General features: G+C 39.6%; 1 protein-coding gene and 1 long non-coding RNA gene across 2 annotated transcripts; one reads left to right on the top strand and one right to left on the bottom strand.

Moving 5' to 3' along the window:
* The first annotated feature begins 288 nt into the window (after positions 1–288).
* On the top strand, positions 289–11,030 carry LOC137098826 (uncharacterized). The gene is made up of 3 exons (XR_010910656.1): positions 289–452; positions 7,051–7,111; positions 9,385–11,030. It is a non-coding gene; the product is annotated as an uncharacterized lncRNA (long non-coding RNA).
* A 1,521-nt stretch (positions 11,031–12,551) lies between these two features.
* On the bottom strand, positions 12,552–13,585 carry ccl20a.3 (chemokine (C-C motif) ligand 20a, duplicate 3). The gene is made up of 4 exons (XM_067474155.1): positions 13,413–13,585; positions 13,144–13,252; positions 12,943–13,017; positions 12,552–12,825 (listed from the first exon to the last, which is right to left on the bottom strand). The coding sequence occupies exons 1-4, from the start codon at positions 13,486–13,488 to the stop codon at positions 12,780–12,782; spliced, it is 306 nt and encodes a 101-aa protein (XP_067330256.1). The 5' UTR covers positions 13,489–13,585; the 3' UTR covers positions 12,552–12,779.
* Positions 13,586–16,489: the final 2,904 nt, after the last annotated feature.

The raw sequence follows: 16,489 nt of genomic DNA, 5'->3' as shown, positions 1-16,489 counted from the left end.
AGAGATTATTGGAACCCGGAAAACTGTAGTGGATAAAATCCCCAGTGAAATGTGAATTTCTGAGACACAGGGCATTGTCTGCATATGCCGCTGTGGCCTGGGTATCCTGCTCCACTCCCCACCCGGTTTCTCCTGAATAATACTGAACAAGGCCCCTCCCCCGCTCCCCGACGTCCAATGGCAGACGCGCATGTTATCAAGCTATCTCCTCAGAACCAATCCCGTTTCTCCCGGCGATCCCTGTAAACCGGATGCCCTCCCTCCTGCTTTTCAAAGAAACGTAATCTGTGGATCAGTGAGGCAGGCGATCAGTCGGTGTGAAGTTCGTCTCGGATGGAGGTGATGGAGAGTTAAAATACCCAGTGTGGCAGACTTGAAGAAATCGTATCAATCCATCTCTTCAGGACAAGAAAAAGGTTGCAGAATAACAAACAGGGGTGGAAGGAAAATGTGTAAGTATGTCATTATGTAAAATACATAAAATGTAACCTAGACCAACGGAGCCTGTGTTCTGTTTTATTCAGTAGAATCTATGAAAACAGATGCTTCAGGTAGCAGGAAAATATGCTTCATTTAAAAGCTCATAGTATGTTCGTATGTTTGGAGAAAGTGTGCACATTTGGCTGAATATGTTCACCGAGTGAGCGAGAAACTGTGACTGTGTGCGGTGGCGTCCGCTTGGCGCTCAGTCGTAATCAGGAGATTCATGACTCTGTAAAATCAGCGCATGTGAAGATGCCAGCGGATAGAATCTGTGTCTTTCCTAAGGGTATCCATGAGGCTCCTTGCAAAAGGTGATTTCAAATTGACGTGAAGCCTTTAAATGTGCACTTTAACTTTTATGGTGCTTAGAGAGACGCGTTTGTCATTTCACTTGCTTGGAAAGTTTCTCCCAAAATGTTAAACAGTCAGCGTAGTTTAGATTAACCATGTAGGAGAATCCCACTATATAACTTTGATTCATGTTCACATACCAGACAGTCTCCTGTTCCTACTGGGCCTGAAAGTCGGCGAACACTGATAAATGGTGGCTATTATTTTTCAGCTGAACAATGCGCACCGGCTTTGCGTGGACCATCTGTCATTGTATCGACATTACAGCAGCCCCCCCGCCACAAAGAATCCAAGAGAGACACCTGAGGAGCAGAAAACAGACAGCAATCATTCGGAGCCCCCACCAGTCTCTCGCCAGTGACTCATGATGTGCTCCATCTGTGTGGATGTGTGCGTAACGTAGCCAGTCAAATGCACAGGCACTGGATCAAAGTGGTGCGATTCAAATATTTTATGTTTGGTTAATAGGTGCCTGAATGCACACTGAATGCGTCTCTGTGATGATTTGAAACCCAGGCACATATGGTTCTGTGTTGAAATAGTGCAAATGGATGGCTTTGCGCATCCTGAATTCTCGGAAACGGTCCCAGCGCTTCTGACTTCCTCCCGGAATTTGGGCCTCCTGCACATGGCAAAAGCAGCCGTCTGCCATTTTCGGGGTGGGCACTCCGAGAGGATGCACTCTGGCCATCTAAATACACTTCGTCATGACAATTATACACCCAGTTTTGGGACACAATGGCCACTTGCTTCTGACCCTCAAGTAGCTGAATGCGGCTGAGACAGGCATTTTAGGGAGACTCTAGAAACTGCCTACTTAGTCGCCTGCGTGCAGTGCCAAGCGCTGATATGCCTTAAGGTTAATGAGGCAGTCTCCATAAATTCTTCTGCCATCTGGATATAGTAGGTCTAGACGCTTTGTGCAGCACTACTTACTGACTATGGATTGCTCACAGTGTGCTTACATAAAAACACTAAATACATGTTTTTTGCTGTCAGATATTTAACTGCATGTGTTTTTTGTAATTCAGTGGAGAAAAAAAAACACAGTTTCAAGAGTTAGCTCAACATAGAGCTGTGTAGTGGACGAATAGTGCTGATGTGATATGCTGTGGAAGCCTCACTTCCACCCCCCTTAAGGCTTGAGTTACATATAATTCATTTTAGCTTTGCCCATCATGAAAAGAAAAAGCAGCAAGCTCCTTCTCCTCCAAGCAAAGAGCAAATGAACGAGTGCACATCTGTTTAATTCAGTTTCGAGTAGCTCTCAGGGAGCTATCAGGGTGGGTTGAGTGAATGGAGCTAAGCCACTGTCTTCCTGCCACTGTAATGTGGGCAAAGGGGTGGTTGGATTTTGGCTTATCTCCTGTTGAAGCTATGATCATCATTCCTGTATAGCTCATTATCACATGTGATGAGTTTCATCAGCTGCACCCTGCAATTATGTCGAGAAGAAACCTGCTATCACAGAGGAGATGCTCTCAACCACATGATCGCTGTTGTCTCTTCATAGGTACACAGCATTTTCTCAACAGAATTCACAGGACAAAGCAATTTAAAAAAGTAATGTTTCTATTGTTTTAAGTTAGTCAGTTTTAATATAATGTTTTTAGCATCAGGGAGTCCCATTGCAGTTCTCCAAGCATCACATGACTCCCTGCAGTTCTCTTTCTGCTGCCAATGCCTGAACACACAGATGAGGAGGAATAAAGTGATTTCACACTCACTTAAAATACGATATGAAAACAATTATACTTATTTCTGAATCACCCGGAAGACATAAAAGTGTAGATTCTCAGTGGAGAATTAAGCACGTTCATAGATAGATTTAATGTTGGCATAAACCTTAGAGTTTATTGTACATCTATGGATTCAAAACAGCAAATCTTGTAACAGCTGTTAAGCAGTTACACTTGGTTTGTGATCACGCATTTCAGGTAAATGAAGTCAAGAGTTCAGTGAGTTCATAGCAGCAGAATTCTGTTGTTATGTGTGTTTGTGCTTCTCTCTGTGTGTGTAATTGCAGTATTCGCTAAATGGAAAAGTTAGGTAATGGAGACCTCTGCTCCCTGCCCCAGGCATCGCAACATACTGCCTATCTAGATGAGTGTATGACCTCTGACCTCTTGTCTAGCCAATGGTTTAGGTCTGCTTGGGTCAAGCCAGGTGGCTTTCAAGAGCCTCCTGGTCCATTCAGCAGCACATGACATTTGAACTCTTTCCACTTCAGGACCAAACACACTTTTTTTTGTTAATTAAGAAAATCTCATGGCTTGTGTGTTGCAGCTAAAGTTAGAGAACAGTTATTGAAAGTTGAGGGAATCATGTTAAAATCTATTCTATGCAAAATAAATCTGCTTCCCAAAATAATTTGATTTTCAATCTTTTAATCTAATCTCCTGAACTCACGCATTCATGATGAATCCGAATATCTGTATAGGTTCCCCCTAACAATTAGTAACCTATTATCCACGAAATGACAAATAGCGGATATCCCAATGAATTGTCAATGGCAGGTTCGGTCTCAGCTCATTTTTTGAGCTGGGACAGCTGTTGTGCGGCTGCTTTAATCGTGAATTATAGTAGCTGTAAGACAAAAACGTAGCATCAGTTGTCACAGCTGAGACGAACAGCCTGTCTCAATTCTGTCACAACATGCTCTCTATTGTATCACTGTGCAAGAAACGCCCCATGGAAATTTTGGAATCTTTCCCATTGTTCCTAAAGGAAAGGGGGGCTTTCATATGGAAGTGGGGAACGCCAGGAAATGACAGGCATTCTTTGTGGACTATTTGAAAATAAACTTGTGGGTCCTCGCTTCCCTCTCGACAGCTAAGCAAAAACTAGAAATAAGAAGAGAGGATTATGTTCTTAACAATCCCTCAATGGTATTTTCACTTTCTTGAGTTTCCTGCTGCAATTTGTTCTGAAAGTATATTTTCTTATTCAGCTTGCTGGAGACATGCCATCAGAGTTTCAGCTCGAGAGCTTTTGTTGAGGGCTTTTCACTCTTTTCCCCACAGTTTCTTGAATAGATGCATTCTTATTTCTTCTTTATTTGTCCTTATTTTGCCTTATCTTGCCTCCTGGCTTTGAACACTACCCCGCTGCTTGAATTCTGCTTTGTGAGGTGTGACGGTGAGGTCTGGCTGCCGAGGCAGGCTGTATGGACTGGAACGTAAAGCTTTACATTCAGCTAGCTGCAGTCGTTTTTTTTGGAACAACTTAAACTCACTTCACCCCTATACGTTACGATGTATACAGGAACTGCCTTCATTCTGCTGAGCTGGTATGAAAGTTTTAAATTTGAGGGAGGAAAAAAAACCTTACTTTACCACAGAGTCCCTAATTGCCCACATATACAGTTGCTACTTTTAATAAGGAAGACAGAGGAAAAATAACACAAAACTAAAAAAAAAATAAAAAAGCTACAAAAACAGCTGCCCGTGATTGTATATAAGATTTTGTTTGATGTCAACAAGTTTGCTTTTTGAAATGCAGTTTGGTACCAGGTGTTCATAGTTGCTCTGTACAATTCTTTATTTCTTTAGAGATTTAATTATAGGTATTATTTAATGCGCTCTACTTTCTTAGCTGTAGTCTTAGTCACGTCATGCTTTAGATTAACTCTCACACCTTCCTCTCTTCATTTCTCTTCCTGCCCTTACTCTTGTTGTTTTTCCCACCAGGCCAGTGGTAGCTCCCAGGTATTTGACCAGTGCACCGTAGCCGGGAGGCTGGTTGATCTGACCACCGAGAGACAAAGGCAGCGTGCCTCAGGGAGAGGGATGAAAGGGAACGGGGCTGTACAGCCACTCCTTTTTACAATGGGAACCCTTCTTAGTGAGGTTGTAGAGCAAACAACCACCTTCTCTCTTCCTTTTTATTTTTTTTTTTGACAAGCACAGAGACTGGGAGAGTTTGTATCTATTTGTCGTAGGAAGCAGTGGTGCATGAACAGATGTGTGTTTGTGTGTGCATGCAAAGAGGAAAAGGTGTTCTTAATGTCTACGTGTAGTGTTTGTTAGTTTTCTGTTTTATGCAGCTGCTTAGTTTGAGCTGAGCTGAGCTTGGTAAAGATGTTTCCTGTATTAATGTTAGTTTTTGTTGTGGTTTAACTGTAAAAAGAGGGTTAGAATTTCACAGTGAGAAGTGGGCTGAACAAATCGAGGTTTTTAAGAATTGGTGATAAAGTTATTGGGTATTTGAATAAAATGTCTATACTACACTTTAAAAAAAATTGTTTTAAATACAAGAAAATTTCCTACATGTGAGTACGTGGTTCAGTTGACAGCTGTGTGTGTTGAGCTTCGATGTAAAATGTAAACAAGTAAAATGCACCTTAAGATAAAAAAGTAGCGTGCCTACCACAACTTTCTACAATGACATGTGGTCACATATTTAATAGTTAATGGCACAAATATTCTAGTAATTATTAATATTAGAGTTGAATTATAACATGTATATATTCTGTCTGTGCAGCTCTCTCTGCTCTAACCCACCGGTGCTCAGTCTTGTGTTATCACTTTGCGTGGTTGTCAGGGGGAGGGAGCGGAAGCCGCAGGAGTCTTTTATGGCTCTAGCTCCAGAGACAACCTGTTCTTAGGCACCTCTCTTCTGGCACTTTTTTATGACATCATAAATTCCTCCATTTCCTCTGAGCAGCCCTAGGTGGGTATAAAGAACATACCTGGCCAGTAATTGTCTGTCTGGCTCTCTCATCTGTCAGTTCTCTTCTACCGCTGGTGACTTCCTCCAGAGACGGACTCACGTAGTCGGCCTGAAGATACACAGATCTCTTAGAAGTGGACAGCTAACCAGTAAAAACTGTGGTTTGTTTGATGAGTGGGACGGCAAAGGAGGTTTTCCTACAGTGTGGTTTTTCTTAGATGCCTTTTACTGCATCTTTGTTGGTCATTTAGGTCAGCGAGGAGCGTCAGCCTGGCACCCAAGTTAGGAACCTTTCCTGCACGCATGTGCACTTCAGACTGACAACAGCCCGTTTTAAGACCTGGTAAAACCTTTTGTTTGTTGAAGTCTGGAGATAAAGCAGAAAAACTATAGGATTAGTGAATAAAAGCAGAAGTTTTGGGGGCGAAAAGAGAAACCCTCAGGAACATTCAATGTTCAAAATCATCTGATGCTCGGTTGGGGCTCCTCGGGGAGGCTGGAACAATACACGCACCAGCACGACAACATTCCTCTGGGTTAAAAAGGTCAGGGGTCACACAGCAACCCCACCCTGCCAATCAGTCCCAAGGCACTAAGTCGGTCCCTTTGTTTTTGGTTTATGTCTTCGCACTTGTTGAACACACTCTGCACCTTGGGTTACAATGTGCCCTTTGCTCTTTAATAGACTTGGTTGGCGAAGGAGCATTTTTTCTCCTTCTCATAACCTTTTTAAGTCAGATTTTAAATTTACACTAAGGTTGTTTACTGTTCGTAGTTTTATGTCCAGAGAAATATATCCTCCATTACACAAGAGAATAAAAACACAATAAATTAGCTTGAAGCTACAAAGAAGTACAAATTAAGCTAGATTCTTCAGCCAGGTTTGTTTGGCAGTGTACTATTTATTATAATTTCTGGAGGCTATGCCACATAAAATATCAGAGGCAGGTGTTTGGCAAGCCTACACCAATATATAAAGCACCACATAGCAGCAAAACTGTAATAATTGTCCATATTTTGATTTGATTTAAATGCCCACTTTATAAATTAAACCCACAATGGCCAAATATTACACCAATGAGGGCACAGTAGGTCCTCAAAGTCATATTTTTTCACTTATAAAAATACCTCATAGCACACTTCAAATAAACTATGTAGGCTGCCATTAAAAAGGAGCAAATGTATGTGTGGGCATTGCTTGGTGTGTGAGGCCTCTACCAGCAGACTGCAGGTCTGCTAGTCATTACAAATGAATGTACAGTAGAGGATGGAGTGGACTTGGGGCTATAAGCTTCGCCCACAGCCTCATCAGACCACCCCAGAGACGCACCACTGGCCTCATCCTCAGGGGAAGTGATTTCCGGCGGATGCACTGGACATTAATTGTTTGTTGATTAGGGAACTTTCTAGAGAAAATCTGATTATATTCAATGATCAGCATTTCAGAAAACTTTTTTTCATTTCTGTAAAAGAAAGTTCCAGTTTGTGTCTATTGCTTCTAAGTGTTTAATGTTTATATCTGTTTTTTTTTTTTTCTGTCTGTAGGGATTCACGCTGTGCCTCCTCATACTGATTGTTGTGATGGCATCAAGATAATTTCCACCAGGTATATTGCACACCATCATTAACACACCTTCATAACATTTTTAGTTTCTCTATAAGTAAATGTGTCACATTCTTTTGTCCTCATTCTTGGTGAAGGAATATCAAATAAAGATGACTATAAACCTCTTCAATTTTATCCTGCACATTAAATCGGCTTACAGTAGAAGAAGGAGACATTGCTCTCTATTAGTCTGCAGTTAGAAATGAAAGCCTGCAGCTGTGGAGGAGCTCCAGAGATGGGGGCGTTTATTGTCAGGAACAAATAGAGCCTTTTTATTTTGTCTAGCAGCTGACGCCTCTCCCCACCCACCCTTCCAAAACCGCTTTTGTCAGTATTGTAGAGTGGTCTGCATGAGATAGAGCAGGGAACTATAAGAGTTTTGAAAGTTTTAACAGAAAAAAATAAAGTGCAACGATAGGCTGAAGAAGGAATGGCCCTCCTGTTTGCCATATGGTGTAATTATCTGCTATTTCAAACGATTATCTCCCTCCATCAATATAGTGTTTAAATGTGCATGCATACGTGTGTGTGTGTGTGTGTGTGTGTGTGAGTGATTTGATCTCTGGTTTGTACCCCTGGTGTAATGTTGAGACTCTGTGGCCTGCAGCTTGGCCCCCTATTTAAGCTGGGTTAGCTATGATCTCCCCCCTTCTAACCCCAATCCCTGCCCCCTTATGATCCTTCACACAAACACGCACGCACACACACACACACACACATAGACTCACATATGCACACAGAGTCTGTTGACACAAAAGAAATATTCAGCTGTAGAAAGGGGGTCCCTCAGAGGGTGCGACATTAAACTGGGGGGGATTAAGAAGAAATGGCTGGCCGACATTGGGGTTGCCATGGCAAAGCCCCCTTTCCTCCTCTCTCTTAACCCTCTGCCTATTTTTAATTTTAGGTCTCATTGTGGGGTGATGTGTAAGTGTGTGTGGATGTGTGAGACTGTGGTGGAGTAGGGAAGAAGTAATATGGCATTATGGATTTAGTCTCTTATCTGAAGCTGCTCCTCTTGCCCTGAGAGAAAAGAGACTTTTAGTTCACATGCTACATTAGAGACATCAGAAAAAAGCAGAAACAGGAAGCTCTTTAAAAAGCACCAAAAGTGTTTTTCACTATGCTGGCAGTTCATAGTGTTATATACACTATAAATATTAATATACATTAATGGACATTCTTTGACTGCCTACTTGATAATATGTGTCCTTCTCTATGTTTGCCTAAATCAATTCAAGCTTTTTTGCATATTCATAAAGGAAATCATGTCATAAGCGAAGGCAGAGGCAATGTTTCAAAGAGCTAACCTACTCAGGAGACAAAAACCAAATTGTCTATTTTATGACTTCCTGAATTATAGCTGCAATAACGTGATGCATTACTCATCCATTGTAGCCACTATGTTATCATGCTAGCCTGGCGTCGGCCTCCCAGCCCCAGCACAATAATGGATTGAGGTCTTATTCAATGACATCAGCACCCTGAGCTGATGAAACAGGGCAATATATGACCATAGATCAGCATTTACCATCCTGACGTCAGCCCCTGGTCTGTGCAGCAGCGCAGTGACACTGTCGGCTGTTGTTCCCCCAGCTATGGACTGCTACTGACAATGGGAGCTTTCAGCCTGTGTCCGGGCGATGGCTCCGTATAAAAACCCTGGCTGCACAGTAGGACTTCACAGCATTGTTCTAAGAATGAGCATAGGAACTGTGGCAGGCTCAAAAATGGCTCTTTAATATTGCTCTGAGCAATGTCAAATTACAGAGATGTGTTTTAATACAACAGAAGAACATTCATTTGACATTGTTTTTGAACAAAAATAGAGGGGATTTGCCCAACAGTCATTTCACTGAAAATTGCTGTTTATATAATCCAGCAGCAACATACTTACACAAAACAGTGTATTGAGTTACTTTAAGTTGGTTTGTACTGGAGCTACTTTCTTCTGAAGAAATTGTACCTTAGAAAAAAGTCAACAGCACATTGTGTAGATTGCTTATAGCATCCCGGACATTTTGGTAACATTGCTGTTGAATATTTAAAATGTTATTTCTCAGTACTGCGACCAATTAAGTTCTCCTCTTCTCCATTACATTGCTGTAATAACAGAAATCTCAATCATCTTCACAAAGGAAACATATTAGCTCCATGGCAAAGTAACGAGTAAACATGGAGAAAATGTGTCTTATTTGTATTTGTACATGAACGGATCCTTTAAAATACTGTGGAAAATCAGTGCTAAGAACTTCTTTTCATCTTTGTTTCAGATGCTGTTATGGCCAATTTTGAAGTGAAGATGAAAGGCTTCACGTCCCTCTGATTAATGAGGTGGTGGTAATGCAACAAAGCAGATCCTCTCAGTTTATGCTCTGTTTCCAGCTGAAAAATACTTATGATCCTTTTTTGTGAATAATATAACCAGAACTCTATTTGCCCTGTGGACAGTGGTTTCATTCTGCGACTGTCTGGTTTCGTTACATCCCCGTGTTGTGCGACCTGACCTCTGTGGTTTGAGCGACATGCCAGGCTTTGTCCCTGTCCCCTGCATGTCTGATTGTCTGTCCTACCTCCCCTACGCGCTGCCTTGTCTGTCAGCTCAGCTTACGCTCACAGCCGTGTCCTGCCTGCCTCGGTAAACATTCAACGCTGTCGGTGAGTTTGGTATGGATCACATAAAAACCATCGACCGTTGACTGTGCCCCGTGGCTCGCTCAGACGACGTCAAGAATGAGCAAAAATGAACAAAAGGGCAAGTGGGCGCATGCAAATGTAGATATGAAGACACACAAACATGCAGAGAAATGACACTCAGTTTCCAATGCAGCGAAAGACCAAAGGTCACAATCAACATTCATTGCTGTCGCTGGGTTGAACTGTGAAGAAAAGCTCACTGAACAATGAGTGTAACTGTGGCCCAGAACTGCCTGAGTCCCGTCTCAGCCAATCAGCCGACCGGATGTGAAACACTGATTTTTTTATTTATATACTTCTTGTTTTTCACTTCTATTTTCTCCTGTCTTCCTCCCTCCCCAGCACTGGGTGTCTTCAGGGGAAGAGAGAGAGAGATAGAGACACAAATAGACTTCAGGCTGCTTGCTTGTCCTTATCCTCCTCTCCTCTCCTCTAATTGGTGGTTATGTGTGCAGCAAGGGGAAAGGAAGCGGAGTGAATGTGTAATCATTTGGAGTCTCATCTCCTTTAGATGTTTCATCCCTCTCTTTTTTGTTTGTCTAATTATACACTGAGCTCAGTTAACTGTGTGTTAACTGCGTGTCTGTGCTGGCAAGAATGAACAACTGAGGCAAAACTGTAGAAAGATTATATCACACTAGTAAAACTATTATCTTGTTATCTTGTTTTTAGGTATATTCTGTATAATAATCCTTTTGCTGTTGCAAACTTGCAAGGAAATAAGTAATTTTCCAATGCAGAAAGATGATAGTTTTCACTTTTCAGGGTGAGGATCGTTACCTGTGTTTGAGTTTTATGAGAGACTGTCTGGTTTCTTGTCTGTCCGTGTGTGTTTGTGTGCGTGTCTGTGTATCTGTGTGTCTGTGTGTGTTTGTTTGCACGTGTGCTATGATAGAGGACCTGCCTGCTGATCTCACAATGCAATATGTTATTTTCCCTCTATACAAAAGTCTGCTCCCTCATGGGAAAACACAGTCTATAACCTTGTCTTCCTTCAGACAGTCTGGGACCAGTCATGCTGCTGCTGCCATTTTTCATTGTGCCGTGTAACAACTCTCTGACATTGTGTCCTGTTAATGTAAACACAAAGCTCACACAATTGATATATGTGTATATCAATTGGGAAATGTGTTTTATGTTCTCATAAAGTCCTGACACTTGCTGCCAATTTTTAAATGATGGATTTATTGATTCATTTATTAAAGTTAAAGCTAGACCGATGCATTATTGTCTGGTGTGATTATTTATTGTGTAAATTACACATATAAGTCCTATTTTGTGATGTTACACTTACTGTCTCCGTCTTTACATAGTCTCTATCACACTTTATCTAACAGCATGTACTCCCTCTATCATTTAGTAACCAAGCCCCATGTCCAAGTCCCTCTCTTCTCGGTCTCTCTGTATTATTCATAGAAAAGCACTCTGTGCAGTGGTGCAGAACAGTGGAGGTGATGTAATAGTGGCTGTGAGCATGGCTTCAGACTGTCTTTTGGGATGGACTCATGCGACAGAAGAAACGCTCCATTTGTTTAATGCTGTTGGTGTGGCCAAAAGCTACAGCTGATGTCCAGGGATTGGACATCACAAAGCTTAAGTGGTTTAAATTCAGAAAATTATATTTCAAAGGCCTAAAATCTACTCGTGATGCACACTGCAAACAAAAGATGCAGAGAAATCCAGTGGAAATGCAACCGAAACTCCTCACTGCTGTGTGGTTCAGCATTGAACAATAGGATGCTGTCTGATGTAGTATTTTCACTTAGACAACAACAAAACTATTCAAAGAAAGTAGCTGAAATGTTATTTCACACCCCTTTTTTAAAAAAGGTAAACTGCCCCCATCTAGTGTTCAAAGAGCTTTTAGTTCATGGAAAGAGATAATGTTTGTTTGATGAACTAATTTCTTTTTTGTGATGGATACACACTTCCAAACCTGAACATTTGTGTTTTTAAAGTGTGACAGACAAACAAACAGGAAAACAAACAAAACCTTTGTTAAGATACCTTAACTATAAGACTATTATCGTTTAAGATAAATTTAAAGTGGATCAAATCCATTAATCCGTATTGACGATAAATTTGAATATGTTTGGTAGATCATTAGATCATTCTGTAATTGTGTATCATTCTTTTTTGCTTTTTAGTCTTCTATTTAGCATTAAACTATCCCCAAATTGAGCCAGATAATTTTAATGTGAGACAATTTTTTGAAGTTTCAACTCTCCGCTAAACCTAAGCTACGTTCAAAATCATCTTCAGGCACTATAACGTCACATTTACACACTCTACTTTTCATCTGCAACACCATACTAACAATATACTCTGCTATTATACTGTTGGATTTTAGAGTTAAAGAGTATCTGCACTTTAAAGATTTTACAAACATTTGTTTTGGTTTTGATAGATCATTATGTAGTAGTGACTTCACTTTGACATATAAAGTTAAAGCCCAACATGCCAATGTGAAAATACCTGTTCTGCTCTTTGCTGTCAATAAACAGCTCCTGTAACTTCCTCCTGCTGATGTCACCGGACTTTCACCATTTAGCTTAAATATTTGCCACAAAACACAGTGCGCAAAACTTCCAGAGCTGGAATTTTTCAATGTGAGAAGATAAACAGGGAAGTTGATGTAAAATGTTGTTTGCTGCAGTAATCGCTGTCCTTTATCAAGACCGTACATGAAGAGTGTTTCCATAAATAGACACATTTTTACAAATAGCTTTTTTAACAACACTTTATTGATTTTACATTTTTACAAAAACATTTTTACATACAAAAATAATATAAAAATATATACAATGCTCGTAAAACTGAGCAGATTCCTGTTATTTCTGAGTGGATAACTTCACATGTTTCTGTAATAGAATGAGCAGTATATTACCAAGAACTTGTTGAATGATAAAACTGTTAACATAATTCATCACTTGATCCTTAAAAAACAAAGTAGCATCTTTATTATTGAGGTCTAATGTGCATTTGAGGTCTTCAGATGCACCATTTGTGCCTTATTCCTGTAACAATAAATACATGTGTGTTACTTTTCTTGCTGTGTTGAAAGCACATTTCATAAGACAAAAATAAATAAAGGAATTTCCTACTTTTGTGACAATTTCTTAAAGCCATCTTACCTTACACGGTTGACATAGTCCATCACCCAGTCCAAAGCTGGATTCGTGCAGGCTTTACCCTTCTTTGTGTGGAAGCTATATCAGTAAAAGGAGGAAAAATATTTTTTATACTCTTTTACACAAATTATGATTCTTTATTAAACTTATAATAGACACTATCATAACTGTACTACTTATTAGTTTCATTTTATTAAGGCTTACATGATGGCATTGATAGGACACATCTCTCTGACAGTCTGGACTGAGTACCCTTTGATTGCCCCAAATGGTAATTTGACTGTCATGTATCTTCGGCAGCATTCAGGATACACTGTGAAATGAGATACAAGGGGATCTGATTAGATACTGGAGAGAAAAATAAAAATAAAGATAAAGAACTACACCTGCCACGCACTGTGGTCTTAGTGTAAGAGTCAGCAAACATTAAAATAAAGCAATCCATTAACATGAAAGAAGAACTCAGTTCATACCTGCAGAAGTGTGTGTTGCCAGCAGACAAACTGTGAGCAGTGTAATCACCATCACAGAGGGACTGCCTGATACCATGTTTTCTTTCTGTGCAGGCTGCAGTGACTGAGCAGAGCTGTTGTCTCGCCTGTCGTCAGGTGGAGTCAAAGAAGTGCTGACAAGAAGCTCACACAGCCTATATACTGACAGAAACAGGAAACTTCCAGTAGGAAAAGATTACATTGCCACAGGAAACCCCCCTCATTTTCTCCAAAAGACAAAAAAAGAGGAAGATGAGTGGGGAACCCATTAGCATACAGCATTATCATTGATGATGGGCTAGTTATCTGTGTGCCTGTATTCTTTTTTTAACTTTAAATCAATTTAAAAAGTACACAGAAATGTCATAATTATAATTTAAAAGTGTTTACAGATCAAGATTCATAAGAAGTACTAAAGATTATGTGTTTTATCATTCACTACTGCCAGTTCAATGAATAAACTAGTTTACTAAATCAATAAGAAATTAACAAAACAACACAAAATAGAGCAAAAACTTGTGCATCACTTGCTAGGTCAGTATATTAGACTTAATAGAAAAATATAACATATTCTCAATAAGTTGGACAGCTACAGTACAATAATTAATATCATACAATAATTGAACAGATAAAATGGGCTTTGGGTCACATGTGTTACTGTTGATCTTACCATAACCACACATTCAACATAACACATAGTCCTGTAGAAGTGTAGTGTAGAGCCAGCATGTACATCCAGTACCACTGTTTAAGACACTATTTGACATTCAGAGAGTAAGGGGCCTGATGTTTCATTGTGCACTAGCTCAGCGTGGGCTGCTACAAGTGGGTTGCTTTGAGGCTTTGCAAAAGTTCTTTTCTAGGTCAAAGGAACTCACTATATACCCAAGACCCATGCACGAAAGGAAAAAAGTGCTGATGGACCACTGAAAGAGGTCATATTACAGTTAATGTCTATATAATTGTTCACGATAAACTTTCCACTAAAACCACATCATATTCGAGATACTCAGCATGATTTCCTGCCACGTGCATTTTCACCTTGTTATAAGTCACGAAGTAACTCAACTAAATAATCCTCTTCTGCATCTTAACTGTGAGAAAAAAATCTCTCCTGTGTCAATGAAAGTGACTGTTCTTTAACTACCATCTGGCTCTAAAGCAAAGAAATTATCTGACCATTTAATGCAAATTTCTTACTTTGTTTCAAAATACATTTTTGTTTTATCTGCAAAATATTGGTGCGTTTGAAAATCCAACTTCTTGTCTTTTAATGAAAGAGATATTTTAAGAAGCTAGGTTTCCTGTAACCAGAGAAAAGACGGGCGTTTAAGGTAGATTTAATAGGCCTTTTTAAAGCCCAGAGACACGGCTTTGAAATTGTGCATCTGTAAGAAAAAGAGAAATACAAAAACCTCATCTGGAGGCCCTTTGTGACAAAAAAGGATTTGTAAATTTTGTAAATTTGTAATAAACAATGTCACTTTTTCAAATTGTATAATAGTCCCTCTAGTAATCACTACTCACCACAGGAAAAGTATTACTCACAGTATTAATATCTGTTCTGACCTCACGGTGTGGTGGTAAGACAGCATAAACCAGATAAACCAAAAGAAACTGATTTATTCAATAATTTGCATCAGTGCGTTAATGTTTTGACATATTTTTGGACGAAAGGTTTTTTTAATGCCCAAAACAAGGACTAATACATTTGCATTGCTGAAATAGTCTTTGCATTTTACTGCAATGCATACAAACGTTTAGAAACTATGACGTCGTGTAATGTTGCTTTTAACAAAATGCAATAACCAGTGTAAATAAGAACGGTAAGTGCAACAAAAACTAGTTTGTGGTCATACTTTGACCTCATAATGCTGTGTTATGCTGCAATGTTGTCAGCAGGATGTTACGGTATTTTGTGGGGTGTGGAATTGCTAGTAAATTATTGCTTTGTATTGTACAGTGTATATTTTACAAAAATATTTATTCCAAAATAAGACAGTGTGCGAAGAAGAAGTATTCAAGTATTCAATCAGTTGTTTCCTAATTGATTGTTTAAAATAATTTTTAATGATGGATTATTCGGATATTTCCATGTCTGTAAAACATGGTTCATATAAAAGAATGTCTTAGTAAAATGGCTCCTGTCAGTCTTCTAGTGTTATAAAACATATTCATTTCATTATCATACCTGATGCGTCACTGTTATTTCAGAGTTTTATGTTAAGGAACAATCTTTTGCTGGAGTAAATGTATGTAGTTGCATGCCACAACTGCTTTTAGCAAAAATAATACAAATAATATTAACTTCTAACAAGTTAATTGTTAGAAGTTAATATTTAATTTGTGCTAAAATTCAAGGAATTCACTACATTCACTGTTATGTACGTGTTTTTGCAATAAATATTTTCAGTATCAAGAGCTTATCATCATGCCAGGTGCCTTGTGTAAAGTAAATACCACATTGTATATCTGCATGTCTCGATTCCTTTGTAGTGACCCACAGCAGAGGGGGTTTTAAGCAACCATTGTGGGTAGTAACTGTACCATAAGTCGCATTTCCTTGTACTCGACCCAAATAATGAGCAACACAGGTTTTTCCAGCCCCCAATCTGTGGTGGGGCATCATGCTCCACTTTACACACTAATAAAGTTCATCCCATCTAAGAACTGTGTTCAGACAACAGATTTTCTGCTGAAGAGAGGTTGAGTAACAATGCCAAAGCTTGCCGTGTGTGTCTGTGTACTGCTGGTGCTCCTGGTGCCACACACTGAAAGCGGTAAGTATGAGTTCATTAATAACTGAAGTCATCATTTCACAAAATGCATTAATTTAGTTGTTTGAGTTTGAGTTAAGTTAATTGTTTGTCCAGGTTGTGTGTTCATTAAACATGTCTGTTGACATCTCTAATTGCTAAATTGATTGTGAATTTCTTCTTCGAAGGTCCCGTGAAGACTTGCTGCACACATTACCAAGAAAAGCCAATCCCAATCAAATGGCTGATAGACTACACATTACAGGACTTCGCACAACACTGCAACATCATGGCAATAATGTA

This window comes from Channa argus, chromosome 14, assembly GCF_033026475.1.
Source record: "Channa argus isolate prfri chromosome 14, Channa argus male v1.0, whole genome shotgun sequence".
In the NCBI taxonomy this organism is placed as follows: domain Eukaryota; kingdom Metazoa; phylum Chordata; class Actinopteri; order Anabantiformes; family Channidae; genus Channa; species Channa argus.
This window is presented reverse-complemented; position numbering and strand designations above follow the sequence as displayed.

Excerpts from the sequence above, each read along its gene's own strand:
- ccl20a.3 (XM_067474155.1), bottom strand. The coding sequence starts at position 13,488 with ATGGTATCAGGCAGTCCCTCTGTGATGGTGATTACACTGCTCACAGTT. Across the intron at positions 13,253-13,412 it reads GGCAACACACACTTCTGCAG|TGTATCCTGAATGCTGCCGA; the intron begins GTATGAACTGAG and ends CTCATTTCACAG. Across the intron at positions 12,826-12,942 it reads GACTATGTCAACCGTGTAAG|GAATAAGGCACAAATGGTGC; the intron begins GTAAGATGGCTT and ends TTATTGTTACAG.